Source organism: Canis lupus, chromosome X (genome assembly GCF_003254725.2).
Source record: "Canis lupus dingo isolate Sandy chromosome X, ASM325472v2, whole genome shotgun sequence".
Taxonomy (NCBI): Eukaryota; Metazoa; Chordata; class Mammalia; order Carnivora; family Canidae; genus Canis; species Canis lupus.
The window spans coordinates 81,119,881-81,135,271 of record NC_064281.1 but is presented as its reverse complement, the minus strand read 5'-3'; the positions used below and the strand labels follow the sequence as shown (position 1 = coordinate 81,135,271).

At 36.6% G+C, this 15,391-nt stretch overlaps 2 protein-coding genes across 8 annotated transcripts in view; one reads left to right on the top strand and one right to left on the bottom strand.

Moving 5' to 3' along the window:
• The window catches only part of NUP62CL (nucleoporin 62 C-terminal like), a 94,185-nt gene that overhangs the window by 1,175 nt on the left and 77,619 nt on the right, over positions 1-15,391 (top strand). The gene's annotated exons all lie outside the window — the stretch shown is intronic.
• DNAAF6 (dynein axonemal assembly factor 6) overlaps positions 1-15,391 on the bottom strand; it is a 43,179-nt gene that overhangs the window by 24,776 nt on the left and 3,012 nt on the right. For all 4 annotated transcript variants that reach the window (XM_025431511.2, XM_025431512.2, XM_025431510.3 and 1 more), the window contains exons 2-5: positions 12,370-12,540; positions 8,261-8,333; positions 5,592-5,697; positions 2,617-2,713 (exon numbers count right to left, since the gene is read on the bottom strand). In XM_025431511.2, coding sequence (XP_025287296.1) covers positions 2,617-2,713; positions 5,592-5,697; positions 8,261-8,333; positions 12,370-12,537 — 444 coding nt within the window. In that variant the 5' untranslated portion in view covers positions 12,538-12,540. The remainder of the gene's footprint in view (positions 1-2,616; positions 2,714-5,591; positions 5,698-8,260; positions 8,334-12,369; positions 12,541-15,391) is intronic.

Below are 15,391 nucleotides of genomic sequence, written 5' to 3'. Positions count from 1 at the left end.
TAGATTAAGGCAAGGGAAGAGTGGTAGCTACAAACTCGGGAGAGGAGCAGCAGGTAAACTTTAGATAATGAAGCTCTTTGGCTTGAGGTTAGAAGGAAAGAACAAAAGGTTTGCTGAAGATATATATATCTGTACTGAGAATTTTGTTTAGGACAATCGCTTTAATTTAAGACTCATGAAACTTGCTCTCTTATTTAGAGTCTGGGGAGGATACAGAAAAGGGTAATCTTTGTGAATTTTTAAACCCTAAATCACTCCTTGTACTTAGACTATTTGTGCTATCTTCCTCAGCTTAAACAGAGGTCTTCTTTCTTCTTAAAGTTTCTGTTTTGGATTGTTACATATACACCAGGTCAAGCCTCCAAATGACAAATTTAGCCAGTTCTAAGGTGTAATTTCCCCCACACTTTGGTATTTCTGATTCTGGGGTGCTTCATGCAATCAATGTTATTCCTTTGTTATTAAATAAATGACAATTTGATGATATCTTAGATCTGAGAAAATCCATATTATCAACAGGAATAATAAGCTTATAAATTTGAGCAAGAAATACTTGAAATGTGGTCAACAGCCTCTTCAGTCTGAGTCTTACCAATGGGGTTAAGCAATGATGGTGGATATCATCATTAATATGCCCACAAGATAAAATTCAAGCTACAAATCAGGGTTTTTTTTTTTCTTTTTTGAGAGTCAGCTTACCAGTATGCCACTTTCCACAGCTATTCTTTACTCTTCTTATACTCACAACTTACTCAATTAGGCCATGTTATTTCATGCCTGGATACCTTCCCAAGTGCTTTACCTCTGTTTGAAATGCCCTTCTTGGAATGTTGCTGCTGGAAAAATCCTGTCTATCCAGTGTTGATCCCTTTCTGCCTTATGTCACCATGTACCTGGTTTATGCCTTTAAATATGTACTTACCATACTGAATTGCAATGATTTGTTACATGTCCACCTCTTTTACTATAAATTCCTTGAGGGTTATGACTGTATCTTATTTATCTTTGTATCCCTAGTACTTAGAACAGTGCCTAGTATGCAATTGTACTCACTAAGTATTTAAAAATTGCATATATGAAGAAAAAGCAAGAGAAAAAAACATTGTACATGTGGTGAAGTGCCATAGCACCAACAGATACTTCATGTGGTTTCCATTCAGTGTTGTCCATGCCTTATCCAAACCCTCTAAACTCCTGGTAGACTTAAAACTGTCAACAGTGAGTTTAACTATTAATAAGATGATTTCATTCATGTGAGTTCTGTCTCCCCAATTAGAAGTTCATTAAAGGGAGGGATCAAGTCTTCTTCTGTATATACTTGAGTTTTTTTAAAGATTATTTTATTTATTCATGAAAGACACAGGTAGAGAGAGAGGAGAGAGAGAGAGAGAGGGTCAGAGACATAGGCAGAGGGAGAAGCAGGCTCCATGCGGGGAGCCCGACGTGGGACTCGATCCCGGGACTCCAGGATCACGCCCTGGGCCAAAGGCAGGCGCTAAACCACTGAGCCACCCAGGGATCCCCTACTTGTTGAGTTTTGCATAAATTGTATACTCCTACTCTGAGGTATAATTTGGTTTCCAATAACCAATTATTATTAATACTAGTAGCACTTTACAGGAGAGAGACAGAAAGGCTCACAGCAGTTATTTACTTAGGGCCTAGAATTTCTCCATAGTTTATAGCAATCCTCAATCGTAGACATCAAAACTGTCATTTTACAGTTATTTAAAAGAGAGGAATTGGGATATTACTGGTAAAACCCTGGAAGCTAATTACTTCAAGATCACTTTAAACCTTAACTCATTAGAGTTTGAAAAATCTCCTGAGGTACTTAAACTCACTATTCCCATTGTGTTACTTGATTCAATTCAATGTCTTAAATTTTGTTAATAAGAAAAACCCTGAAGTTCATGCAAAAGAGAGACTCCATTTATCATTTGCTTAAGAAAAAAATATTAAGCAAAGCATCTCCAATGGGTACCTCAGTACTCTATACAGTGGAGTATAGTAAAGAGGGAGGGGAAAAGATAAATGCATAGCCCCTGATCTCAGGAAAATAATTCTCTACACCAAAATTACTAGTGTAGGTTGCCAAAACGAGTTGCACCCCATCTTCTTGGTTAGGTCCAGACTCTTCAATCATTCTGAGGCTAAAATAAGTAGAAGTAAGGGGATATTATTGATCTCATTGGTATTGCTGTTGTTATTACGTAGAAACAGTGTCATCCCGATCAGGGAGTTTTAGAGTTTTAAATCAGAAGTTCTGATCCAAAAAGTAAGAAAAAAGTCCCTTTTTAAGTCTCACAATGTAAGCTGAGTCATTAGAAAAAATACAGATAGAAGAGATAAGAGAGATCCAGGGAAGGGCAGTTTTCATAGGACTAGAAATAGTGTATCACATCCTATGATTCTACTATTTTTATTTGTAAATCTTATCCATATATGTAATTTAGTTTGTGTTTACAATTTAAACTGTCAATCCCATTATTTCCTTAGTACCTAAAACATAGCAACCACTATTTTTAAAGAGTTTACTGCCTTGCCTGTGGTATTATGTATACAACAGTTAGTAAACGTAGCTATCAGGGTCATAGAGAAAATAGAGAGGCTCACCACTAGATCTTCACAACATGCGGATGAAGAATCCTTTCTCGAAAATCCTAGGAATATATCCTCAGTTCCCACCTGCTGTTTGAATATAACCTCATATCTGAAAAAAAAAAAAGTCAGTGATACAGGGACTCAAGAGAAAGAGCAAATTTCTGTCCCAGAGGAAAAAAAAATAGAAAATTATGTGGACATGCTATTACAAAAAATAAAAGAACTAAATAAGTGCTGACAGTTTCTTCAGGGATGTAGCAGAACATAAAGGAATAGAAGTCTAGAAAATTCAGTCAAAAATACCTACCATTAAAAACAAATACTTGACACTGTAAAGCAGGATTTACAGTGTATTTGCTTCTTTAAAAAAATAAGATTAATTGTTTTAGAGCTATACAAATAAAGTGGATTGAGGGAACTTCTAATAAGATTAAAAGTAGAAGAAGAAAAAAGGTGGTTTTTTTTTTGTTGTTGTTGTTTTGTTTTTTTTTTTCCTGAAAAGTGATGGCTCAGAAATATAGTAGGCCCAGAACCCAGAGTTTGATGTTTAGGTGGAAATTCTCATCTGCTGAATTTAAGTTACAGAGTAGAGTTAGAAAATCCAGGTATAGATCTGTTTCTGTCATTAACTGTGTGCCCTTGGTCATGTCACAAACCTGTGGGGTTGTCTGCTTCCAGATTTGTACAATCTATGGGAGAGGGGTAGGTTTGAACTCAGTGATCTCTACAACCTTTTTTCTGGCTCTAAAATTGTACAATAGAAATACTGATAATGCATTCAGCACAACTACCTTGTAGTATTCAGAATCTAGGCCTACAGAATTCTTAGTCCAATGAAAGATTTTCCTGGTATTTCACCTCACACATGAACAATTCACAACTCTTTCCTTGCCCCCAAATTTGGATCCCTAGGGATATAATGGTTTATAGAAAGAAACACTCAGCCATAATGTGCCCCATCTTTTTAGGTGGAGTGAAGTGAGCAAACATTTACTAATGATCTTTTCCATTTAATTCTCCCCTAATGAAGAGATGCTAAATCTCTGGATAGGAGGACTAAAAGACTACCTCGACCTTCTGATCACTTGCAAATAGGATTGCCCAAGAATGAAAAAGGGATTTTTCTGAGTTTGAACAAGACACACAATAAGTAGCTATTTGATATGGGGCACTTTTTTCTTAATAGACTATAACATTTAACTGATATTTACAAAGGTGAAGCCAGGTTAAAGCAAAACAGAAAGGTATTGATCCATATGCCCATGACTCCCAAATAGATTTGTTCTAGCTGCTGCTCTTCTCTCCATCTCCAGATGCATTTTTCCAACTGTCTACTATATACATTTGCCTGGATGTCCCAAAGGCACCTCAGAATCCACACGTCCAAAACCAAACTCACTGCTTCCCCTCTACCTTCATTCCTAATCACAATTAAGGGCCTCACTATTCACCTGCTCACCCAAGTCAGTACCCTCAGCATAGTTTCTGAGGCTTTCCTCTCACTTATTATGTCTAATTAAATACCATAGATTCCTTTAAGAATCTTTCAAATAAGGGCCCTCATACTTCTCCCCAAGACCAGTGACTTAGCTCAGGCCCTTATTACTTTTTTTTTGGCCACTCATGATTCTTCTTTTGTAAGCTGCCTATTCACTTCCTTTACTCATTTTCATCTTTACCTACTGGGACGTTTTGAAATGTACTTGTGTAAGATAGAAAAGAAATTTTAAAAATGTAATTTTTTTCATGTCCTTATTGGAGTTCTCATACATTTAAAGATTTCATGGATGTTCTTTCTGCAGAATATCAAACATCAGGAGGAGAAGTGAAAATTTACTCAAATTTGGAACTTGCCACATATGGATGTTTGACATTCATCAGACAATATGACAAATGTGTGGCTTACCTCTTACCTTTCACACGGATGTGTGGGTACTGTATAAACATAACCTGAGATTTACTCTCTTCATTTTTAAGATACACACAGAAATGTTTTAAAATCCCTTTTGATCTTTTTTATGAGGTTTATGGGGTTTTTTGACATTGTTTATTTGAAAGCTGGATACATTTTTCCAGTTAATTATCTGCAGTCTCCCACTGCTTCTATTTTCAGAACTGATGTAGAAGATAAAAGCATAGGGTTGTTTTCTTTTAAAAAAAAATTGGACACAATTTTATAGTCAGAATTATAAAAGTTGTCAGATCACTTACCATAGAAGTCTTCAAAAATTTATAAAGTACATTATAATTTAGTAAGTACTGCCTTGGTTTCTCAAGCTATCCCAAATAATCAAGATTTTATTTTAGAATACATATATTTAAAGCCTAGTGTATCTAACCATTAATTTAAATTATGGATGTGAACACACTTTCAGTTCCTTGAAATTGTGGGTGATTTATTTCATCAGAGTGAAGGGCTATTCATGATAATAATCCTAAATTTCATATTTACAATTCATATTCACAATTCCTATTGAAAAGGCTACAAAGTGAGGCTTTAAGCCTGCCTGCAAAATGTATTAAACATAATCCTAAAATAACTAGTAAATAGGTCCAGGTAATAATAGATAATTGGAGAGAGAACACAGCCTTTTACTGAAATTGTGGAGCATTGAGTAATTAAAAGCAGGTCTTTGACACATAAACATGGTATAATAATTTAGCTTGTATGAATGCTTGGAACTCAATGGGTTTTCCCAGTCTTAGTTCCCCATTAAACAACTGGCCAATATTAAATATAAATTTGTCACGGAAATGACAGTTTTTGTTTGATAATAACTGAAAAGAAGGTGTCATGTTTTATTATTTGTTTCTGCTCCAGGAGGGAAAAAAAATCATCAATTACACATGCCTTCTGTGAACTGTCACCATAGTTTTCTCTTTTATGTGGTAGAAGTTACTTTACCAATCTTGTCAAAAATAGAATGGTATCAGATGACACATCTACCTTAAGCCCCCAAACACTTTGCTGGCATCATCTGACTTACTCAGGCATTTCTCTAACATCCCACATGTCATCGTGCTCTGCTCCCTCTGGAACCTCTTCTGGATTCCAGATCTCCTCGGCATTTTCATCACTGCTCTGAGGGATGACTGTGGAGAAAGGGAAGATAAAGCTGAGGCTGTTGTCTGTTCTTCACGCTCAGTTTGGGATCATCAAAGTAAAACATTTTCTATTTGTAATCACTAGCTTATGTTTTAGTCCAAACAAGCTAAATTAGTAGAAGTGTGAATTTTTTAAATCAATCCACAACCAATACACTGTAAAATTGTAATAATAGTAGAAAATTTGGAAATGACATATAAGGAAAAAGAAGAAAATAAAATCATCTATAATCCAACTACCCAGAGATAGCATTCTGGTCTGGATCTTTGTAGCCTATCTGTGCATGTGCATGCATGTGTGTACATATATAATGTATAATATATACTTAATATGTGAAATAACATTTTATTTGAAAAAATATATAACATATATATGCAAAGAAATATTGCACATTTTTTCCAGAAACATCGATAGGATCATATGTAAAACATTTATGTAAAAGAACCAATCAAACATACAATCACTCTGATTTGGGGAGCCAATGTCTTATCTTGCATTGGGTATTACTATCTAAAAGCTCTTTGATACCTTTGCCATGCAAGCATGACATAACTCTTTATAAAATACTATCAGTTAAAGAAACTGAAAGCAGTGGATACAATGATCATTTTTTTACTTTTTTAAAAGATTTTATTTATTTATTTATTTGACAAAGAGAGAGAAAGAGAGAGAGAGAAAGAGAGAGAGAGAGAGAGAGAAAGCACAAGCAGGGAAGAGCGGCAGGCAGAGGGAGAGGGAGAAGCAGGACCCTGGATCATGACCTGAATGGAAGGCAGAAGCTTAACCCACTGAGCCACCCAAGCGCTCCCAGGATCATTTTTTTTTAATTCACTATTTTCCTCATGTAGATGTGTGAGCCTTCAAGAAAATCTTTATTACTTGTCCTTTATGTTGGACTGAGCATGTACCTGGGCATCTACATGTCATCTTTAAATATTTAAAAGTAAATAAGGCATGCAAAAGATCTGCTTATATTTGTTCAACATTAAGTGCAGTATATTATTTTGAGTTCTCCTTTTAAGCATCCCCAAAATGCACCTGATTACCAGGTTTTCTTTTTTTTAATATTTTTAAAAATCTTTTATTTATTTATGATAGTCACACAGAGAGAGAGAGAGAGGCAGAGAGAGAAGCAGGCTCCATGCACCAGGAGCCCAACGTGGGACTCGATCCCGGGTCTCCAGGATCACGCCCTGGGCCAAAGGCAGGCACCAAACCGCTGCGCCACCCAGGGATCCCTGATTACCAGGTTTTCAATACTGCTAACTCTTGTAAAATTATCTGCTTCTGTCTAACATGGGCTTTGTAAAGCCTAATTACAGATGTAAGTAAAAGTGTTTACATATGACTCATTGTTCTCAGAAATTAGAAGATATTAGGCAGATGCTATCAGAAATTCAGGAAGCATAGAAATACATCAAAATTTGAACTAGTCTTCCAACATCTTGTGAATGAGGCAAAGAGACTCTTGAGTATGTAGAGTATAATCACTGAAATATTAAAATCATCCTCTCAGACCTCATGTTAGCCATTATTTTAAACAATTTTCCAGATAAAATCTTTTATAATCAGCTAAATTGATGAAGGAACTTCACTTCCTTTCCCTGTCCACCCTCTGGTAACTGTCATTTTGACAGAATTAGAGCCTTCCATATTTTTAGAGATGTGTAAGATGTTCAACTCTGTGAAAATGTATAGGCCAAAATGCTGGGAAAACCTCCCCCCAAATATTTATTCTAATTTATTGGACCCATCAATATATATGTCCCCCCCATGGGCCTTAATTTACAAGCATTTTGATGCAAGATAAAATTATGCAGCTATTTGTTTTATTGTTTTCTCTAAAGGACTATTAAATTAGCTCAATGGGGGCAGAGACTTTTCCATTTTGATCATCATACCCCAGGGATGTTCATACTACCTGGTACATAACAGGCTCTCAATAAATATTTGTTGAATGAATTAATGAATTCTGTGAAATTGCCAGAATATAGCAGGGTAGAAGGTGAAGAAACTAAGCATCTTGGTAACTAGACCTCAAATAATAAAAAAGTTATTTAACCACACATGACTTTCTTGGTTTTACATCTCAGGAAATATGCCAAAAAATGAATGTGAATAATTCAAGGCAAATTAATTTCCATTAATATAAAAATGACTTACCTACAACAATAGAGTAAAACAACATCTTTAAAGATTTAAATTTTTTTTTTAATTTTTATTTATTTATGATAGTCACAGAGAGAGAGAGAGAGAGGCAGAGACACAGGCAGAGGGAGAAGCAGGCTCCATGCACCGGGAGCCTGATGTGGGATTCGATCCTGGGTCTCCAGGATCGCGCCCTGGGCCAAAGGCAGGCGCCAAACCGCTGCGCCACCCAGGGATCCCTAAAACAACATCTTTATATGTAAATGGCTGTCCATCATTTCCATGATTATTTGAGTTCCTCTTTGACAAATCCTAGTGTTAGTACTACTCTCCCTATAATTTTGCTCCCAAAGAAAAGATTGTACTGATTGTATTGATCTATATGCTTGTTAAATAATTTACCTCTGAGCTCTTCAGTGTTTGGAGGTCCAATATTCCCAGGCCCCATGGCTCCAAAAGCAGATGAACAATTTGGCTGGGAGAGGAGAAAAAAAGTCCAACATTCTGTAATTACTACTTGTGTAACTTAAATTTGACAAGCTTTCCATCTAAAATTTCATAGAGCTTCTCATTTAATCATCATTGTTATACAACAGAGAGATAGATGCCAAGTATTATTTAGAATGTGTTTTCCTTTTCCTTTCAAAAAGTATTTAGTTTAATAGACCCTAAGGCAGAACTGATCTTTGATCAGACTAAATCCCTGGTTTTAGCCCAATGAATCCTGTATCCCTGCGGATAGGGGAATGAGCCATATTCATCTCTTTGAAGGTCAGAACCACGTATTAGTATAAGAGCATTGACACTTTTGGGTTTTTGCCGTATCTCACCATAGTTGGATGGGGGATGGAAAAGGATGGGAAAGTTCTATAGAAACCAAGACAAGCCACTAACTCAAATCTTAAGTGTTTGGATAGCAAAGAACTCATTCGAAACTCCCGATAACAGATTTTCCTTCTTTCCACAGTGGGCCTGAGACACTTCCTTGTCACACTACCTCATGACACAGAACTAATGGATTTATTTATTTTTGTTTTTATTTTTAAAAAGATTTTTATTTATTTATTCATGAGAGAGAGAGAGAGAGAGAGCCAGAGACATAGGCAGAGGGAGAAGCAGGCTCCCCACAGGGATCCCCATGTGAGACTCCATCCCAGGATCCCAGGATCACAACCTGAGCCAAAGGCAGATAGACAGTCAACCACTAAGCCACCCAGGTGCCCCAAACTAATGGATTTAAGCAGCGACCCCAAATTAACAGTGTCAGATACATGCTGGACCACTTTAGTCCATGTAAGTTCATTTCGCCATCCTCTTTGCACGCCCCCACAGGACTGCCCTTCTCCTCACCAGTACAAGAACAATTTTACTTTTATAAGTACATATAACATATTTTACACTATCAAAGAGTGGCAACCACTTCATTGATCCCTCTCGGGGTCTTTGGATATTTCAAGAAAATCTCAATATTTTATTAAAATGTTTTTGCTGATGCCAGACTCTGCCGCTCCAATTTACCATTGCTGGAAGTCAACGAATTCTTCTCTCCCTGGATCCTGGCAAACTAGCACATCTGGCTCTTTTTGCTCAGGCCCCTGCCTCGATCTCCCAAGACTTCAGACATGCACAGGAGTTACAATGTCCTGTTTGGGGCAAGAGGAATAGTGTCTGTCCTTGAAAGCCGGTGAAAAAGCTCACCTGTGTCTTTATTATACTAAACTATTCCAACAGCTATAAATCAGAAATTAATCTGTAACATCTCACCGGTTTCTAAGACAGTAACCATTCCTTTCCAAAAGGTGCTTCAAAAGTGCTAGGTCTGCAGTTAAGGTGTTACAGGCATTTTTATATGAAAAATCCCAAGACAGTGTTCTGTACAGTTTTTTTTCTTTTTCACCACTAAGGTCATATAAACTTATAGTGCCTTTCTTAAGTTATTAATCACCAGAATACTAATAGTAAATCAGGGCAAAGCGTATCTTGGAACATGAGGGCCTCTTGTTTTGTTGAGTGACTCCTTCTGTGGAAAATTAAAATCTGTAGAAAGAAAAACTTGAACATTGCTGACCAAAATTGGTATGCTCTCCATGCACAGTGATGATTGGATCACTGCATCACAACAGAAGGGGAGTTGTGGTTTATTAACTTCATGAAAATAAATGATTAAAAACAAAAATTTCAGGTGAAAAAACGACCCAGGATAATAAAAACGTTAAAAACCATCTTGCAAGTGTTTTCTCTAAGAAAATAATTTCAGCCTTTAGCGTGGACCCACACCCAATTATCTAAGAAATTTATCATTGCAATTCATGCCACTTTGCAATATGGGAGAGAGTTGGAACAACTTTGTTACAATTATCTGTGGAGTGGTGAACCTTATTTCAAACAGATGTTAAGATCCCCTTGTGAGTTTAAAAAAAAAACACTCTCTTCCCAACCTCCCAGATTCTTAGCAATTCATGGTGGGGATGGGGTAAATAAGCCAACTCATTTGCAATAGTTCTGATGCTGTTTTCAGAGAGAGCATTTTCCAAAAACCATCATTCTTGTAATCATTGTACAGTTCCCAAGATTAATGCATGTTAAAAAAATGAAAAGCCATTTCTCTCCTGGAAAATTTAAGAGTTCATTAGAAACATTAATTATTCTCCCACTGTTCTGATACTCCAATTCTATATCCTCTAATGATATCTGTACTGCAGTGTCTGAATGACCAATTACCTCAAAATTGCTTATAACCCAGATATACAGAATCATACATTATTACAGTAATTTTCCTCTATGAATTGTACCATTTGGTAAAATAATCTTCATCTCTCTGTTCTCATAATCACTCATCTTTCTCCTAGAATCACCTCTAAATGCAAATAAACTTCTCCATACGTAAACACCAAAGAGAACAGGCTGTTTTACCAGGGTAAATCTTTATCTCTGAATCTGTCCCAGTGAGAAGATCCACTTACCTCTTTTCAACGTTGCTGTGTCTCAAATATTTAATATACTTTTTGTACATGACATAGCTCTACCCTTCCCAGGATGTAGCCTTCTATTTCAGCTTAACGTGGCAAAAAATGGATTTACCTTCCTAACCTCATTGATACGTTGCTCTTAAATTTTTCTCCAGGGTGCTGCTTGTTGTATATATTCAATGTTATTATTAATCTCTTGATTTTTGTTTAGCCTCTACTACATTTTCCCTGATTAGTCCTTCTTGGATCCTATCTCAAAATTGCTTCAGCTACCATCTACAAATTTTATTTCCATTGCACATCTTCCTTAATTCTACACCTTCCACCTAAACTCTTCCTGGAGGGTGAAAGTTGCATCCAGTATTGATCTGAGCCCCTGTATTTACATATGTTTCCCTACACAATGGCAGAAAAGAATTTGGCGGGGGGGGGGGGGGGGGGGGAACAAACTGATATGCATGCTCACTGGAGATGATTTTTTCATGGCAGATTGGTCATCATAACAACTTCACTAAGATCATTTAAAGCAATATGACATATTCTGCAAGAGTAGGAGATCTCTGCCCCAAATTTTGTTTGCCTTCATGTAGATAGTCTGACAGCCAAGGTTTGCTGATACTGAAGGAGCAGGGGAATGGAGAGAGCAGAGGGTTACCTAAAAGCATTTTGATTATTTTGGGAATACCAGCAGTGATTGTGAAGGGGCGAAGGTCAGTTCATGGAACTCTCCTACCCAAAATGAAGCGTCTCTTGCTGCTTGCAAGCCTCCCTGGGGTTACCTACCCTGATCCCAAATGCTATCCAACAAATTAGATTTCACAGCTCTGTGTGAGCCGGTATCCAGATGTAAATTCTTGTAAGCTAAAGGTAGTTTGTCCCATTATCTGGCTCAAATGATTCTCTGTTCTGTTTTCATGTGTCGACAAAAATTTTTTAAAGATTTTATTTATTTATTCATGAGAGACACAGAGAGAGAGAGAGGGGCAGAAACACAGGCAGAGGAAGCAGCAGGCTCCATGCAGGGAGCCCGATGTGGGACTCGATCCCAGGACTCCAGGATCACACCCTGCGCTGAAGGCAGGCACTAAACCGCTGAGCCACCCAGGGATGCCCTTTTGACAAATTTTTAAAAATTAAGGGAACTGGATTATGGGGGCCTAATTAATACTGTCTAGTTGAAGTTATTTGTTTTATAGGAATACTGTCTAGGCTTAAAAACCCAAGCTACCGCTCTTTGCAGTGGTTGTCAAGCATTATTTGGCCATAAATATAAATGACAAACATTTTGAAATGTGGCTATTGCTACCATAGTTACAGAACTATTTTCCTATTCAGTACTCAGGTAGTTTAGAAAAAATATAATTGTGTTTGCTAGAAATGTACCAGAGGTTACACTCTCATGCATAATCAGTCCTGCAACCTCCTGTGAATATATCGAATGACATAGCCCTGCTCCCCACAGCAAGGTTGGGACAAGATGTTCAAATACAGTTTAACAACTTAGTGTGAATAGAACTAATTCATCTGTAAGTCTATGACCACCTGTCCAGGCTCAAAATCATCCTCTTCTTCAGGATAAAGTAGCTTCGAGAGAGCTTGCAGAGCTGAAACCGAAGAAATGGTTTCGATCTCCATATTTTCAGACCCTGGATTTTCGGTTTCCATATTTTCGGTTTCTGCATTTTCCGATTCCATATTTTCAGGTTCCATGTTCTGAGGAAGAAGATAATCAGAAAGAGATAGTTTGGTTTTCTGTTTCATTGACAACCAAAGATTAAATCAACCTTCAGCCTTTAAAGTAATCCTTACAGTTACATTTAGGGTAGGAATTCAGAGTCCTTAAACATCTTGGAAGTGTCACAGACTTTAATGAATAGCCTGAGTAAAGACTATTGTTAATTATTTGGGCATAAATATAATAGGAATCTGTTCTATACCTCTGCTAATATTTTTTAAACATGATTTTATAAAATTAAGTCACAGGGAACACTTCTTTAGCACTGTTATTAAATGATCCACTACAATTCCTGCATTGTGCCTATAACAGTAATACAAAGGGACTCTCAAATGTGTGCTGGTACAAAATCACTTGTCAAAATCAATCTGCATACGGATGGTGTTTTACAAACCTTCTGTTTTATTATGTTTTACTATTATTTTGACTTTCTTTTTTAAATGAAAAACCTATCTTATTGCCTATAGGAGATGTCAAGGGTATGAAACAAATGTGAAATTGCCTTATACATCTAGCATAGAGGCAGTGTATTACAGTGGTTTAGAGTAAGGTGTCTGGAGTCCTGCTGCCTAGATTTGTATCTATTATTTACTTCCCAGCTCTTTGATGTTGGGCACATCATTTAAACTCTATACACCCCATTTTCCTCACCTGTAAAACAGGAATAATAGTGCTACCTCATAGAGTTGTTATAAGGATTAAGAAGCTTCATACATGTCAAAGAGCTGGGAACAGTGTCTGGCACATAGTAAGCGTGCAACATGTGTTAGCTATTATTGGTCCTTTAAAATTTTAATTTTACTGGGCATGAATATCACTTCTAATAATGATGTCAAATAAGTTAATGATAAAATTCATTATTACATTGGAAACTCATTAAATTGGAAAAGGTGAAATAAGTAGTGATAAAACAATCTTCTCTCATGGTATGACCTGATAGTCTGTTATGGAAATAAATAATTGACAAATTAAACACAAAGGCTCTTGTTTATATTTCAAAAGTTCTGTTGATTATCTGTTCATTAAATATTTACTGAACACTAAAAGCAAAAAGCTTATTGACACATTTTCTACCTTTGAAAACAAAAGAGGAAATGGATCCAGGTCTCAGACGCAGTGATATGAACAATACTTTGAGTTGAGATTGCACAAACAATGAAGCTTTTATAAAACAAATATAGCAGAAACTGTTTTATTATTCCAGCATTTCACACCTTACACAATTGTTGTGATGGCCTTATTATGCAATGCAGGTGAAAGAGTTTACTAAAATCTGAAAAGCTGTATAAAATTGTCATTGTTATTTGGCACATAGGGCCTGCACACACAGATACTTGATGATGAGGCTTGTGAGAGCTTAATGGTGGGCTGGTGAGAGGGGAATAAACTGGAACCAGCAAAGCTAACCCAGAAGAAGGGTATTCAGAAGTCCCAAATACAGTGTCTGAGGTAGCGATCGGAATTACTATTCATATATTTTCATCTGCTTGGCAGGGGCATGACAGCGGGAGTTTGGGGACATGAGCAATGTTTCAGGGCAGAAAGATTGAATAATCATGGTTACATGGAGGTCTGTTTAGGTAATCGGTGCCTAGAAGTGGTACATAGGTGGGGGTATAGGAAGTCTGTTTAGGTGAACAGTACCTAGAACCCTGGTCCATAGGTGGGAGTGTATAGGAGGCAGGGCCAATTGATTCTTGAGGATTACTGGGGAGTTGGCAGCTAGATGAAGGTTCAGAATAGGGCAGGGCTCAATGTTACAATTGGAAAAGAGAACTAGGCACTGAATCAAAGGCTTTCTCATGTTACTGGGTAGCTACATTATGAAGCAAGGCTGTTGTTCAGTGGGTACAGTGGATACTGGATTGAGGGAAAGCAGATTTATCCTAAATCCCTACCAGTTGGGAAGTAGCTCTGGCCTGGTTATCTGGTGAGAGGCAGGGCATGGGCAGTGGGAAGCCATCCCTGTAAGCTGAGAGTCTCAAAAGCCAGAGCTGGCATATAGTCAACAGTTTATGAATACTGAATGAAGTAGGATTAAATTCACACGAATATTGTATTTCAAAGTAGTCGCCTTGGAAGGTTATACGCTGATGTAAATTATAATATCAGTGTTCAAAATATTTTGGAGTTGCCTTCATATGTATCACCAAGAAAATAGGTATCATTATGGCATCACTCAGTTTGATTATACAACAGATTTGTCCCCAAGTGATTTCTAGATGTATTTAGATATTACATCTACTTTCAAAATATGAAGATTTGCTACTTTGAGGAGATTCAAGAGAATGTGCTATAGGCCTGAAAGCTATTCTAAAAGAGTATTTTGAAAAATAATTTGAGCAATAGCAAGAGCAAGTGGATAGACTCCCAAAGTGACTGTTTTAAAGGGGATGCCACTTCTTGGGATGTATATTTGATCATATAACAAATCATCCACAATAATTTATAGTAACACTCTACATAAATAAAGCACATTAGGAATTAGACTTCTTAAATTCTAAATTATGCTGGCATAAAATGGCATAGATTCTTCTGTAGCTAAAGGGGCATAGACATGTCATAATGAAATTGGCACATTAGCAAAAATATTTTTTACCATATCAACTCTAACAATAACCTGCACACACAAAATAATAAATCAAAACATTCTTGTTGATATTATATTTTGAGAAATGAATCACCAGTACTTTGTGAATAACTAATTATTTGAAAGGATCAAAAGAGAAAAACAGTGATGTGAATTTTTGGAAAAAAATATTATAAATTTAATGGAAATGCAGAGTCTATCACCTTTTTTAGAAGTCTAACAAATTAAAAATAATTTAT